We start from the raw sequence: 16442 nt of genomic DNA, 5'->3' as shown, positions 1-16442 counted from the left end.
TGGACCCAAAGTATATCTCATATACGCAAATTGTACATAGGTAGTATAAGTTTTGTGGCTATAAGTGGAAAAGCAATTAAATAATATGTGTCTATCGGAGCACATTAGAAGTAACTAATGTCCACATCTGCCCTTAAGACATGTATTCCTAATTGTGTTAAAGATAGAATCTAGCCGTTCCAGTTGAGTGGAGCAAATGCACCTAGAGTTGATTCCCTTTGTCACAACTGAATATTGATCCAAATTTGTAGATCTAAAATGGCAAATAATAAACTGTGCAGAGCTACCAATTTTGACTTTTAAAAATAGTTCTTTTTTATTTTGAATTAATGCTCTTAAAAGTATAAGGCTTTGAAAGCTTATTTAGTAAATATCTCTACTTACTGTCTATAATTTATTTGGTAAAGTTCTTGAGTACTCAATTCGTGTTCCTTTTTTTTTTTTTTTCTCTTTCCTTTAAGACTTCATTGTTGGGAACCCATGGGATGATAAGCTGATTTTCAAACTTTTATCTGGGCTTTCTAAACCAGTGAGTTCCTATCCAAATACTTTTGAATGGCAATGTAAACTTCCAGCCATCAAGCCCAAGACTGAATTTCAATTGGGTAAGAATTATTTGGATAATATAACTTTAAATTCTTGTTTCTCAATGAGAAGTTGAAGGTAACTTGTGTGTGTGTGTGTGTGTGTGTGTGTGTGTGTGTGTGTGTGTGAGATTCTCCTATTTGCCCCCCAACCTCCAATAGGGAGTTGTATCTGTAATACTAAACTGAACATTTTGTTAAGCCGTGATTGTAGGATTGTGCTTCCTGTTGGGACTATAACTCCTATAACTCATAGAGGGCAATTTGCCAATATCTATTAAAATTAAAAATGCATTTACTTTTAAACCCAGCTATCCACTTTTAAGGATTTCCTACAGATATTATTATATACTTCTATAGTAAAATACTATAGTAACATTGGCAACAGAACAAGAAAGCTCACTCTGTACTGATAGGGAATGAGCTCCAAAACATACCATACTGTTAAATGAAAAGGGCAGAGCCGTATGTATTATATGCCACAATTAAAACAGTTAGCTGTAGGTGGGAGTGGGAAACAATGGGAGCAAGACTTCACAATATTCCCTTTTAACTTTTTTAATAAATAGACTTTATTTTTAAGAGAAGTTTTAAGCTTACAGAAAAATTCAGCATAAAGTACATATTCCTACCTCCCCATATACACACACACAGATTTTCCTGCTACTAACATCTTGCATGAGTGTGGTACATTTGTTAAAATTAAGCCAATGTTGATGCATTATTAATCGAAGTGCTAATTTACATTAGGGTTCACTCTTTGGGTTGTATATTCTGTGGGGTTTGACGAATGTAGTACAATGACATGTATCCATCATTACAGTATCATACAGAATCATTTCCTCACCCTAAAAATCCCCTGTGCCTCACCTATTCATCCCTTCCTCCTTGTCCCCCAACCCCTGGCAACCACTGATTGTTTTGCTGTCTGTGTAGTTTTGCCTTTTCCATAATGTCATATAGTTGGAGTCATATAGTATATAGCCTTTTCGACTGGCATCTTTTACTTAGCAATGTGCATTTAAGGTTCCTTTGTGTCATTTCATGATTTGATAGCTTTTTTTTTTAATCACTGAATAATGTTTAGTGCATGAATGTACCACACAGTTAAACCTTTCCACTCATCTAATGAAAGAGATCTTGGTTACTTCCAAGTTTTGGCAATTATGAATAAAGTTGCTGTAAACATCTGTGTGCAAGTTTTTGTGTGGACATAAGTTTTCAACTCATAATTTGGGTAAATACCAAGGAGTGTAATTGCAGGGTTGTATGATGAGAGTATGTTTACTTTTGTAAGAAACTTCCAAAGTGGCTGTACCATTTAGCATTCCCACCAACAGTGAATGAGAGCTCGTGTTCCCCAGTCTTGCCCTCATTAGGTGGTTGTCAGTGTTTTGGGTTTTAGCCATTCTGATAGGTGAACAGTGATATCTCAATCTTGTTTTAAGTTTCAATTCCCTGAAGACATACGGCATTGAATATTTTTTCATATGCTTATTTGCCATCAGTATATCTTCAGTGAGATGTCTATCCAGATCTTTTGTCCATTTTCTAATTAGTTGGTTGGTTTCTTATCATTGCTTTGTTCCTGATCTTAGGGGGAAAGCATCTACATAGTTTATTACCTATAAGTATGATTTTAGCTGTAGGTTTTTTTTATTTTTTATTTTTTTATTATTATACTTTAGGTTTTAGGGTACATGTGCACAATGTTCAGGTTTGTTACATATGTATCCGTGTGCCATGTTGTTTTGCTGCACCCATTAACTCGTCATTTAGCATTAGGTATATCTCCTAATGCTGTCTCTCCCCCGTCCCCCCACCCCACAACAGTCCCCCGAGTGTGATGTTCCCCTTCCTGTGTCCATGAGTTCTCATTGTTCAATTCCCACCTATGAGTGAGAACATGCGGTGTTTGGTTTTTTGTCCTTGCAATAGTTTACTGAGAATGATGTTTTCCAGTTTCATCCATGTCCCTACAAAGGACATGAACTCATCATTTTTTATGGCTGCATAGTATTCCATGGTGTATATGTGCCATGTTTTCTTAATCCAGTCTATCGTTGTTGGACATTTGGGTTGGTTTCAACTCTTTGCTATTGTGAATAGGTTTTTTGTAAATGTTCTTTGTCAAGAAAGTATCTCTCTATTCCTAGTTTGCTGAGAGGCTTTTTTTTTCAATCATAAGTGGGTGTTTTATTTATCGTGCTCCTTTCAATATTTTCTGCATTTATTGATATGATTATATGATTCTTTGTTGATGTGATGGATTTCATTAATTGAAATTAATTAATTAAGTGTTGAACTAGCCTTGTATACCTGGGATAAACTGCACTTGGTTGTTATAGTGTGTAATTCTTTTTATACATTGTTGGATTGGATTTACTTATAATTCTTTTTACACATTGTTGGATTGGATTTACTAATATTTTGCTGAAGATGTTTGTATCCGTGTTCATGAGAGGTACTGGTCTATAGTATTCCTTCCTTGTAATATCTTTATCTGGTCTTGGTGTCAGGGAAATGCTGGCCCCTTAGAACCCCTTAGAATGAGATAGGAAGTATTCCCTCTGCTTCTTTCATCTGCGAGAGATTGTTGAGAATGGATATAATTTGTTCCTCAAATGTTTGATAGAATTCACTAGTGAACCCATCTGAGCCTAGTGCTTCCCATTTTGGAAGGTTATCAATTACTGATTCCATTTCTTTAACAGATATAGGACTGTTCATATTATCTATTTCTCTTTTGTGGGCTTTGGTAGATTGCGTCTTTCAAGGAATTTGTTCATTTCATCTCAATTCTCATTTGTGGATATGGCATTCCACTATTGATTTCTACTGTAATGTTTATTTCTTTTATTCTGCTTACCTTAAATTTGCTCTTTTTTCTAGTTTCTTAAGGTAGAATCTCATTGATTTTTAGATCTTCTTTTCTAATATATGTATTTAGTGCTACAAATTTTCCTTTACTGCGTCCCACAAATTTTGGTAAATTGTATTTGCATTTTCATTTGGTTCAAAATATTTTTAAATTTCTCTTGAGACTTCTTTGACCAATGTGGTATTCAGAAGTATGTTTAATCTCCAAGTATTTGGGGGACTTTACAACTACCTTTCATACTGTGTATGATTTCTGTTCTTTTAAATTTGGTAAAATGTTTTATGGCCCAGAATGTTGTCTCTTTTGGTGACTATTCCATGTGAGCTTGAGAAGAATGTATATTCTGCTGTTATTCGATGAAGTATTCCATAAATGTCAATTAGATCCAATTGATTGATGCTACCATTCAGTTCAACCATGTTTTTACTGCTGATTTCCTGCCTGCTTTATCTGCCCCTTCCCATCCCTCCCTGTCCTGCCCCTCCCCTCCCCTCCCCTTCTTTTCTTTCTTTGTTGAAATAGGGTATCACTCTGTCATCCAGACTGGGGTGCAGTGGTACAATCTTGGCTCACTGCAACCTCAAAATCCTGGATTCAAGCAATCCTTTGACCCCAGCTTCCTGAGTAGTTAGGACTACAGTCATGCACCACAACATGCAGCTTTTTTTTTTTTTTTTTTTTTTTTTTTTTGATAGAGATAGCGTTCTCACTATGTTGCCTAGGTCTCGAACTTCTGACCTCAATCAATCTTTCTGTCTTGGCCTCCCAAAGTGCTGGGATTACAGGTGTGAGCCACCACACCCAGTTGATCTGTCCATTTCTGATGGAAGGGTGTTGAAGTCACCAACTATAATAGTGAATTCATCTTTTTCTCCTTGTAGTTCTATTAGTTTTTGGTAACTTTTGACTCACATATTTTGACACTCTTGTTAGGCTTATACACATTATGTCTTCTTGGAGAATTAATCCCTTTAACATTATATAATGCAGGCCAGGCACAGTTACTCACACCTGTAATCCAGCACTTTGGGAGGCCAAGGCAATAGTATCAGCTGAGGCCAGGAGTTTGAGACAAGTCTGGACAATGCAGTGAGGCCTTGTCTCTACAAATATTTTTTTTAAAAAATTAACCAGGCATGGCGACATGTGCCTATAAGTCCCGGCTACTTGGGAGGCTGAGGCTGGAGGATCACTTATGCACAGGAGTTCAGATTAGCCAGGGAATATAGCAAGACCTTGTCTTATACACACACACACACACACACACACACACACACACGTAATGCCATTTTCTATGCTGATAATTGTTTTGCTCTGAAGTCTGCTCTGTCAGAAATGAATATAGCTATTATTACATTTTCTTTTATTAGTGTTAGCATGGTATATCTTTTTCTATCCCTTTCCTTTTTTTTTTTTTTTTTTTTTTTTTTTTTTTGTCTCGCTCTGTCACCCAGGCTGGAGTGTAGTGCCGTAGTACTGTGATCTTGGCTCACTGCAACCTCCGCCTCCCAGGTTCAAGTGATTCTCCTGTCTCAGCCTCCTGAGTAGCTGGGACTACAGGCGCACACCACCAAGCCCAGTTAATTTTTATATTTTTTTTAGAGACAGGGTTTCACCATATTGGTCAGGCTGGTCTCAAACTCCTGACCTCAGGTGATCCACCTTCCTTGGCCTCCCAAAGTGCTGAGATTACAAGTGTGAGCCACTGTTCCTGGCCTTATCCCTTTACTTTTCATCTGTCTTGGTATTTAAAGTATGTCTTTGTTTTGATTGGTATATTTAGACCACTGATATTTAAAGTGATTGTTGATATAATTGGATTGTCACTATATTTGTTTTCTATTCCTTGCCCTTGTTCTTTGTTTCTTTGTCTACTATTCTCTTTCTTCCTTCTCTGATTTTTTGAGTTATTTCATAATTCTATTTTGTCTCCTCTCTTAGTGTATTAATTATACTTCTTTTAAATTTTTTTTAAGTGGTTACCCTAGTGTTTGCAATATACCTCACAACTAATCTTTTTTGCTTGTGTAAGAAAATTTTTATTCTTCACATTTGAAGGATAATTTTGCTGGATACAGAATTCTAGATTGGTGGATTCCAAATTTCTAAGTACTTTAGATATTTCACTCCACTCTCGAAGTCCTGTGTAATTCTTATCTTTGCTCCTCTATAGGTAAGATGGTTTTATTTGTCTTGCTTCTTTCAATATTTTCTGTGTCTTTTTCTGCAGTTTGAATATGATATGCCTAGATGTTGATTTTTCAGTATTTATCCTGCTTGGTGCTCTCTAAGCTTCCTGGATCTGTGGTTTGGTGTCTATCATTAATTTTGGAAAATTCTGTGCTATTATTACTTCAATTTTTTTTTCTTTTTTTTGAGACGGAGTTTACTTCTTTTTGCCCAGGCTACAGTGCAGTGGCACAATCTCGGTGCACTGCAACCTCTGCCTCCAGGGTTTAAGTGATTCTACTGCCTCAGCCTCCCGAGTAGCTGGGACTACAGATGCCCGCCACCATACCCGGCTAATTTTTTGTATTTTTAGTAGAGATGGGGTTTCATCATGTTGGCCTTGAACTCCTGACCTCAAGTGATCCACCCATCATGGCCTCCCAAAGTGCTGGGATTACAGGCGTGAGCCACTGCTCCTGGCCTCAGATATTTTTGTCTGTTCCTTTCTCCCTTCTTCCTTCTGGTATTCCCATTCTACGTCTGTTATACATTTTGTAGTTGTCCCACATTCCTTAAATACTCTGTCTATTTCTTTCTTTCTATTTTTTTTTTTTTTTCATTTCAGTTTTGGAAGTTTTTATTGGCTTATCTTCAAGCTCACTGATTCTTTTCCCTGCCATGTATAGTCTATTGGTGAGTCAATCAAAGGCATTCTTTATTTCTATTACAGTGGGTTTTTATTTCTAGTACCTTTTTTTGCTTCTCAGTTTCTCTCTGCCTATATTACCCATTTCTTCTTGCACACTGTCTACTTTTTTCATTAGAACTCTTAGCATGTCAATTAGAATTAAAAAAAAAAAAATTTCTAGTGTGGGCCTGGCATGGTAGCTCATTCCTATAATCCCACCACTTTAGGAGGCTGAGGTAGGACGATCACTTGAGGCCAGGAGTTCAAGACTAGCCTGGGCAACATAGTGAGACTCTGTCTCTGCAAAAAATTAAAAGATTAGCAAGGCTTGATGGTGTGCACCTATAGTCCTAGCTACATGGGAGGCTGAGGCAGGAAGATCACTTGAGCCCAGGAGTTTGAGGCTGTAGTGAGCTATGTTCATGCTACTGCACTCTAGCCTGGGTGACACAGTGAGAACCTATCTCTAAAAACACAAACAACAAAATCCTAGTCTGATAATTCTAAAATCTCTGCCATATGTGTATCTGTTTCTGATGCTTACTCTGGCTCTTCAGGCTGTGGTTTTTGTCTTTTACTATGCCTTGTGAGTTTTTGTTAAGAGCGGGACCTAATATATGAGCTAAAAGGAAATGGGATTAAATAGACCTTCAGTGTGAGCTTTCATGCTTAATCTGCCTATGGGTTAGGCTGTGTTTACTGTTTGCTGTCACTACATAAGAGGCTATAATTGCCCTTTGTGTCCTTATTTTTGTTTCCCTTGTTGTCTTTGGGTTTCCCTAGGGACTTCTTAAATAAGGTCTGAGATGTGCAGTTCTTTACATTGTAACTCCCCCAGTACTGGTTCCAGCTGTGGTTTCTGTTCCTGGGCTTCTACTTTGGCAAGCTGTGATTCTCTGTGTCCACTTCTCTGTCTCTCTAATTTTGGAGGAAGCAGATTGTCCTTTGACCTCAGTTCTCTAATGGATCTCAGAACTGTCGTTGATTTTCAGCCATTTGGCTTACTGTGAGGGTGGAGTGATGACTCCAAGCTCCTCATATGCTGGACCAGGAACCAGAATCTACTACTTTACATCTGATTTTGAACATGTGAATTCTTGTTTTTAATTTAATTTAAAAATCTACTAGTACAGCCTAGGTGTGTTAGCTCACTCCTGTAATCCCAACACTTTGGGAGGCCAAGGCAGGAGGATCACTTGAAGCCAGGAATTTGAGACAAGCCTGGGCAACATGGTGAGACCCCATCTCTACAAAAAATTTAAGAATTAGCTGGGCATGGTGGTGCACGCCTGTGGTCCTGGCTTCTCAGGAGCCTGTCTCTAAAGAACAAACAAAAAACTACTACAACTTCACCTCTGTGGTCTTTCCCCCAAAATCCAATAACTCCAAAGTAACCACAAGAAACATATCAAACAAACCCAATTTGAGGGCCATTCTACAACATACCTGACTAGTACTCTTTGGAACTGTCATCATCAAAAACAAGGAACATCTGAGATACTGTCACAGCCCAGAAGAGGCTAAGTGGACTCTAATGACTAAACATAAAGTATACTAGAACACAGGCAAAAACTAGTGAAATGTGAGTGAGATGTACAGCTTAGTTAATAGGAGCATAATACTTTGGTTGATTGATTATTTGTGACAAATATACCATGGTTATATAAGAGTTAACAATTGCAGACAGTGGATATGAAGGATACAGAAAACTCTATGTCTTTGTAACTTCTTTGTAAATTGAAAACTATTTAAAAGGCTTACATAAATTAAAATTTTCAATTGTCTTCTAAGGTTCTAAGCTGGTCTATGTCCATCACCTTCTCGGAGAAGGAGCCTTTGCCCAGGTGTACGAAGCTACCCAGGGAGATCTGAATGATGCTAAAAATAAACAGAAATTTGTTTTAAAGGTAAATGACCTGAGTTGTCTTTTGTATGATATAGAAATGAATTTCAGAACTTGAGTTTGCCAATAATTTTTTTTTTCTCTAAGATAGTGGTGTTTTTATTTATGTCTACAGTTGGCAATTAAAAAACAAAAACTACAAAGGATTTAGAATTTTTTTCCCACTAAAATTGTCTTGCAGCAACCCCCACATTGTAGCAACAGTTCATAGCTTGTCATCACTGTCAACACCACATCTTTTATTGGGATAGAGGTTGCTTTATTGCTATCATTTTTCAGAATATGAGACTGGATATGAATTTCACATACCTGATTTGCAGGTCCAGAAGCCTGCCAACCCCTGGGAATTCTACATTGGGACCCAGTTGATGGAAAGACTAAAGCCATCTATGCAGCACATGTTTATGAAGTTCTATTCTGCCCACTTATTCCAGAATGGCAGTGTATTAGTAGGAGAGCTCTACAGCTATGGAACATTATTAGTAAGTATTCATTTTTATGATGAGCACATGAATTTAAAATGCATTTTTGGCTTGTACCTTGCACGTACTTTTGTGGTTGGGGCTTTTGTGGAGTGGTGGGCAGGGGCAAAGCTCTCAATTTGAAATTTTATTAATCTTGTGCAACTAACTCAGGATTCCACTTTCCATTGTTCCTAGAATGCCATTAACCTCTATAAAAATACCCCTGAAAAAGTGATGCCTCAAGGTCTCGTCATCTCTTTTGCTATGAGAATGCTTTACATGATTGAGCAAGTGCATGACTGTGAAATCATTCATGGAGACATTAAGCCAGACAATTTCATACTTGGAAACAGGCAAGTGTTATACTTTTAACAGGGTTCTTCTCTTCCTGTTTCCATAGCAGGCTTTCATCATTTGTGCTCATGCAGCCTGGCTTTGTGTTTAATATAGATTTTTGGAACAGGATGACGAAGATGATTTATCTGCTGGCTTGGCACTGATTGACCTGGGTCAGAGTATAGATATGAAACTTTTTCCAAAAGGAACTATATTCACAGCAAAGTGTGAAACATCTGGTTTTCAGTGTGTTGAGATGCTCAGCAACAAACCATGGAACTACCAGGTATAAAACTAAAGTGAGGGACTTGGAAATATTTCTCTGTGTTGCGCTTATCAGATTTTCAAAATGAATTTGGGGATCTAGGTGGTTTGAGGTGGTCTTTTGAGGAGCAGTTGAAGGAGAGATGAGCCTAAGGCCAACGTGGCAGGGATAGAATTCTATTCCTGAAGAATACTCTGCTTTCTTATTAGTCCATTACAGATCCTGTTATCAGGAAAGGGGAGCAGATATATTCTGTGAGTTTGATCATAGGGAAGAGTATTTAATGATTAGTGAACCCTTCAGAAAGGAAGTCATGCAGCAAAGAGACAGCTTGGTTTATTGAGATCAAGGTAGGCCAGCCCAATTTCCTAAATCAGGGATAACAGGGAGACCCGCATGCCCACTCCAGGCAGAGTTGAGCACATGTTGGATATATCTGGGATGCTCTCAGGCAGGATGGTGGGTTTGACTGTAATAGATGGTACAGCCAGATTCCCAACTGGCCAGATCAAGAAATGGATCATTATTATTCTAATGGAAGATTGCAGAATTTTCAACCAACTAGAATATTAGATGACCAGTGGGGAGAATGCTAATTGGGATAAATGAAAAGTTTTGAACCTGGGTTAACAAAACCAACTGCCAAGTTCCCTGGTGAAAGCTATGTCTTTCCAGGAGCCCATGGTAAAAGGGGCAAAGATTAGGTGGGGAGGGGAGGGGTCTTGTTTCTAGTATGTTGTCACTGCTATTGAGGCCTTAGGAGATGGTCATCTTCTATCCTGTGGATGTGGATGGGGCTGGAGTGTTCTTTTCAGTTATGAACATATCACACAACAAGAGGCCATGGGGGCGAGTTAGAGAACTACAACCAGAGTCCCAGGGGAGTGAGCTAGGAGGACTTCCAAGCTGTCTATGTGGAAGAGGGCTTAGAGTGTTGTGTTTGTCATCTGTGTGACAGAATGAAGGACTTGTGAGGGACATGGTAGCTCAGGAGGGCAGAGCTTTCCAAGAGACTACCGTAGGAGGTGGAGGGTAGTCTGCTGTCTGTGGAAGCCTGTGGCAAAGCCTAGATATTCAGTAAGACATGTTAGTGGGGCGATTGAACAAATGCCTTCCAAAATGTTTTAAAAGTAAAATCCTGTGAGTATTTAACTTGCTGCCTAAGTTAGACAGGCATCTTTATATAGTCATGTGTAAATTACTACTTAAGTCATATGTACCTCTATCTTCTTCATAGATCGATTACTTTGGGGTTGCTGCAACAGTATATTGCATGCTCTTTGGTACTTACATGAAAGTGAAAAATGAAGGAGGAGAGTGTAAGCCTGAAGGTCTTTTTAGAAGGTGGGTATTAGCGTTGGTGCTGTAGTGAAAAGAGAATAACTATAGTAGAATGTTGGGTTCCATCTGGCAAAAAAAAAAGGATCTCTGCCACCGCATGGAAATCCTATGCCTTGGGCAGTATGGTGACAGGACAGTCCTGGGCACTGGGCACAGGGAATAAGCTGCATAACTTTACCACTTCTCTCTCCCCACTGGGGCAGCTGATGTCCTCACTGAAAACTCCTGGCCAAATGGTTGACATCCTGTACACACGCAAATGTTTCCACCCCTAATCACCTAATGTCACTGGCCCTCAGGTTTTCACTTGTTTTTTCTTTTCTTTTCTTTTTTTTTTTTTTGGTCTGTGGAAATACTGATCCTATTTTTGTCAGATATTTGTAAGAAGCGAAGGAAATAGTATATGTGAAAATGCTTCATAAATTATAAAGTAATATGAGTAGCTCTCTCTCACAGGACAGTCCTAGCCCTGTGTTACTTGAGCTTCTCAAAAATTGTTTTTTTTTAATCTATAAATCACTGAAAATTCATGATTAGGCAAGAGCTCTTCCTGTCAACATGGATGGCTCTCCTAACACAATGTGTGAACAAACTGTTGGAATGTTTTGTTTAAGCTGAGTATTTGGTACCTGCATATTCATTATATCACTTATACTTTCTTTTTTGAGGCATAAAAACATATGCAGAAAAGTACACTCCTCTTAAGTGTACAGCCTAATGGACTTTTACAAATGTTTATATCTTCTTGAGAAAATGTAAGATGGGATTCCTGTGAACCTCATCTCCCCCAGCCCCCACAAAAAAAAAAGAAAAATGGCAATAATTTTATGAAATGTCATATACCGTACATAAGTAAGGTTAGGTTCAGGCCCTGGAGGAAAGCTTATAACAACTATTCTTTATTCTGCATAATGAGCCCTCATGTTTAGTAAATACTTTATTCCATCTTTGGCTCAAAATTGAAGGACCAGATAGTTTCATCTCTGACCATCAGTGTGAAGAAGAGCTGGAAGTTAACCCTCAGCAGGCCTGGTGGCATTTCCTGTCTGGAGCACAATTCCTTTGTATTCTACTTTCTCTCCAACACCTTATCTCCATGTTCTGGAGTTTCTGCAGTTAATTTTAATAATTATAGTAGTTGGAACTCTTAACTCTGTGCTCTCTCCTGGGCAGTCCAGCCTGTCTACCTGGTCCTGGTGCATATGCAATTAGGTTTGACAGAAGCATTTGTCCAGGTTATCCAATTCTGGCAGTATTGTATGTACAGCTATTTTTTTAAAGGAGGGGGAAAATTTTGACTGAGTTGTTAAAATTAAAGCTCGGTGGAGCCCACCTGGTAACAAGGGAACAAGATGTATAAGACAGTTAATTGGGTCTTTAATCTCTTTCATGTAAATAGATATAGTGTTTCCATACTTGCTGCATTGTATTGTGTTTAGGTGAGAGTTGTTATACTAAACTGTCCAAGCCTGTGGAAGACAGATGCAGGGGTGGGGTTATCCTGCAAACTGAAGGCTACATTTTAGCCATTATTTATGCTTTGTCTTTTTCAGGCTTCCTCATTTGGATATGTGGAATGAATTTTTTCACGTTATGTTGAATATTCCAGATTGTCATCATCTTCCATCTTTGGATTTGTTAAGGCAAAAGCTGAAGAAAGTATTTCAACAACACTATACTAATAAGATTAGGGCCCTACGTAATAGGCTAATTGTACTGCTCTTAGAATGTAAGCGTTCACGAAAATAAAATTTGGATATAGACAGTCCTTAAAAATCACACTGTAAATATGAATCTGCTCACTTTAAACCTTGATTTTTTTCATTTATTGTTTATGTAAATGTTTGTTAAAAATAAATCCCACGGAATATTTCCATGTGACTTAGTTGTTATAAATATTTCAACAAAATATACAACACCATAAGGTCCCTATGTAGCAGGCTGATTGGGCTGCTTCTGGGATGCAAGCATTTGTGAGAATAATTCAGACATGAGCATTCTCTAGAAATCACTTTTTAAACACTGACCTGTTTAAGCCAAAAAAGGGCCAAGACAGCTATTTTCCAAATTTGAAGTTTGGTGTCTGTGTAAACACACACACACACACACACACACACACACGTTTCCCTAACATTTCCAAGGGACTTCAAGTTTTTATGAATAAAGCTTGCCTGTCCTTTATTGTACCTGTTCTTCATTGCTCTCTACGAAATAAAAATCCTAAGCCTGTTTATTTTTTAAAAGTACCAAAGGAAAATCTCAGATCTTAAAGTCTTTCTTATAAGCTATATAGATCATTAATTAACCATCTCTAAAATTATAGCAGACAACTTGGCATTTGTTGACTTTCAGAGCTGGAAGGGCCTTCTAGCCTGGACTGACCTTCCTTCCTCCATCCCTCCTTCCCTTGTTCCCTTAGCATTACAATGAAAACAAATCCCAGGTTATGCACAATTCAGGAGGACAGAGTGAATTGCTTCCTCCTACCCTTATCAGCCATCATGTTGCCCATTCCAGAGGCAATCACACCCCATTTTTTATGAATCTTTCCAAAAAGAATGGAATGCATATTTCTATATACTGTGTTTTTGAAGCAACTAGCATAGTTCTGCTTTTTTTAACTTAATGTGTGGCAACAGAGAATATAACTACATATGGAATGACCTCATGCTTTTTAATAGTCGCGTATTAGTTGGTTATGTGATATATCTGTATATAAATGCCTAGAAGTGAAATTGCTGGGTCAAAGGTGAGTGCGTTTAAAATTTTGTATTAATATCTGCAAATAGCCTCCCATGGGAGTTGTGTCAGACATCTATAAGCGTCTTTGTTCTCCATACTCTCATTAGGACAGATCAGGCTCTCTTTGACTTTTGCCAATCTGATAGATGAAAAAATATGTCTTTTTTTTTTTAATTATACTTTAAGTTCTAGGGTACATGTGCACAACGTGCAGGTTTGTTACATATGTATACATGTGCCATGTTGGTGTGCTGCACCTGTTAACTTGTCATTTACATTAGGTATATCTCCTAATGCTATCCCTCCCCCCTCCTCCCACCCCACAGCAGGCCCCAGTGTGTGATATTTCCCACCCTGTGTCCAAGTGTTCTCATTGTTCAGTTCCCACCTATGAGTGAGAACATGCGGTGTTTGGTTTTCTGTCCTTGCGATAGTTTGCTCAGAATGATGGTTTCCAGCTTCATCCATGTCCCTGCAAAGGACATGAACTCATCCCTTTTTATGGCTGCATAGTATTCCATGGTGTATATGTGCCACATTTTCTTAATCCAGTCTATCATTGATGGACATTTGGCTTGGTTCCAAGTCTTTGCTATTGTGAATAGTGCCGCAATAAACATACGTGTGCATGTGTCTTTATAGCAGCATGATTTATAATCCTTTGGGTATATACCCAGTAATGGGATGGCTGGATCAAATGGTATTTCTAGTTCTAGATCCTTGAGGAATCGCCACACTGTCTTCTGCAATGGTTGAACTAGTTTATGTCCCACCAACAGTGTAAAAATGTTCCTATTTCTTCACATCCTCTCCAGCACCTGTTGTTTCCTGACTTTTTAATGATGGCCATTCTAACTGGTGTGAGATGGTATCTCACTGTGGTTTTAATTTGCATTTCTCTGATGGACAGTGATGAGCATTTTTTCATGTGTCTGTTGGCTGCATAAATGTTTTTTTTTTGAAAAGTGTCTGTTCATATCCTTCACCCACTTTTTGATGGGGTTGTTTGATTTTTTTGTTGTAAATTTGTTTAAGTTCTTTGTAGATTCTGGATATTAGCCCTTTGTCAGATGAGTAGATTGCAAAATTTTTCTCCCATTCTGTAGGTTGCCTGTTTACTCTGATGGTAGTTTCTTTTGCTGTGCAGAAGATCTTTAGTTTAATTAGATCCCATTTGTCAATTTTGGCTTTTGTTGCCATTGCTTTTGGCGTTTTAGACATGAAGTCCTTGCCCGTGCCTGTGTCCTGAATGGTATTGCCTAGGTTTTCTAGGGTTTTTATGGTTTTAGGTCTAACATTTAAATCTGTAATCCATCTTGAATTAATTTTTGTATAAGGTGTAAGGAAGGGATCCAGTTTGCACTCTTCCCTGTTGACCAGCTGTACTTCTCCATTCACCGAACACATCCTACTCCTTTCTCATGTGCAGTATAAAGGCCAGTACACAACCTGGAAGCCTGTGAATGATCCAAGATTTCTCTCTCCCCACTAATGTTTTACATTCAGTGTTCACTACATCATATTAACTGTACCTCTTTTCTACTTCTGTTTTATATATCTACTGCCACCAAATAAATATGTTTATATTTCCTAGATCAACATGGCCTCTTCACTGATGGCTTTCATGGGAAAAAAATTCCCTACCAACTATTATTGTTTCTTTATAAATAAAAAATTAAGCAAAACAAACGAAGGCATAAGGGCAAGAAAAAGACCAACATTTTAAAATGAGTAAATGGAGCTTATTTACTTTATTCATTTTACCATGGATGGGTGAATACCTCACACTATATTGATAGCAGTTCAAGGATTGAACTACAAGGAAACCACAGCTTTACTGCAAAAGCTTCCTTTCTCTAGCTTACTTTCTTGTACTCAAAATACAATATATAACACATACAACATACCAAATATGTATTTTCAACTGCATAGGGATTGGCAGCACTAAATCCCATGTTGTTCAAGGGTTAACTGTAGTTATTGTTCATTTACTAACTGCAAAGAATTTATTTTACAAATTAAATAGAAGTTCTAATTATATAAAAAGTCTAATTCATTATAATGTGACTATAAAGAAAACATACAACATAATAATTTAAAAATTTGTTTTATTATTTACACAAAAAGATCATCTAGAATATTAGGAACCATAATTAAATAATAATTTTGTCAAACAATATTATTTGAGATTATAAATTACATACAATTAACTTTTTAAATAATTATGAAATCTAGACTACTAAGAAAGTATTTTTCAAATGCATGCAATTTAAACAGTGATTTTTTAAACTGCTTTTTTTGTAATCAAAACATCCTTATTCTTTTTCATCTATGGTAGTACCATCAAGAGTAATTCACTATCAGAAATCTACCTGGATTGCTATTTATAGAAAGCTCTTTAGATTTCTTCTTTGTATTCAGAAAATAGTATGATAATGCTTTGCATAAAAATTAATAAATGAAATTAATATGTTAATACTATTATCAAAAACTTACCAAATATACTAAATTATTAGAGTATTTTAAACAATATCAAGATGTTAATTATCCTATAAACTTTTCTGTAAGCTCTACAAACTTCTTAGTACCTTTTTAATTAAATAATAAAAACAGGTGAAGTACTCATGAAGTGAAGGCAATATAGCTCAGCAAACTATCTCACATCAGCTTGACATAATGGACAGTCACCTTCCTGGCTCTTACTGGAAGGTCCTGGCTCTACAGCCAACAGGTATTTGCTCTTAAACAAGTTGCTTCTCTTAGGCACAATGTCTTCTTCTAGATTTTACTGCCTTCTTTCACTAGGTTGTTATATAGGTTTAATGAAGTAGCATTTTTAACATTCACAGAGAAATAGTAAAGCAGTGGAATTTGTTCTTGAACTTTATTGCTGAAACTATTTTGAAATCCCAAATCAAACCCAATGTGTATTTTTTCATAGGTTCTAATATTCAAATACTTCAGTTTAAGAAAAATGTTGTTAAGTCCATATTTTGCTTATTGTTCTATTATTTGTGGCTTATAATTCAGGGCATCTCAACTATTTCATAATTTGTAATTTTTCTGGAT

At 37.3% G+C, this 16442-nt stretch overlaps 1 protein-coding gene across 4 annotated transcripts in view; it reads left to right on the top strand.

Annotated features, from left to right (window-relative positions):
- Positions 1 to 12512, top strand: part of BUB1 (BUB1 mitotic checkpoint serine/threonine kinase) — a 40500-nt gene extending 27988 nt beyond the window's left edge. For 3 of the 4 annotated variants that reach the window (XM_032177346.2, XM_058428900.1, XM_058428901.1), the window contains exons 19-25: positions 462 to 605; positions 8114 to 8229; positions 8546 to 8707; positions 8885 to 9042; positions 9140 to 9311; positions 10528 to 10634; positions 12185 to 12512. In XM_032177346.2, the coding sequence (XP_032033237.1) occupies positions 462 to 605; positions 8114 to 8229; positions 8546 to 8707; positions 8885 to 9042; positions 9140 to 9311; positions 10528 to 10634; positions 12185 to 12380 (1055 nt within the window). In that variant the 3' untranslated portion in view covers positions 12381 to 12512. Of the gene's footprint in view, positions 1 to 461; positions 606 to 8113; positions 8230 to 8545; positions 8708 to 8884; positions 9043 to 9139; positions 9312 to 10527; positions 10635 to 12184 lie in introns of those variants that run through there. The other variant, XR_009210042.1, reaches the window with a different exon arrangement.
- Positions 12513 to 16442: the final 3930 nt, after the last annotated feature.

The sequence above is a fragment of the Hylobates moloch genome, unplaced genomic scaffold (assembly GCF_009828535.3).
Source record: "Hylobates moloch isolate HMO894 unplaced genomic scaffold, HMol_V3 SCAFFOLD_15, whole genome shotgun sequence".
Taxonomy (NCBI): domain Eukaryota; kingdom Metazoa; phylum Chordata; class Mammalia; order Primates; family Hylobatidae; genus Hylobates; species Hylobates moloch.
The sequence above is the reverse complement of the archived record's forward strand: the minus strand, read 5'-3'. Positions and strand labels throughout refer to the sequence as shown.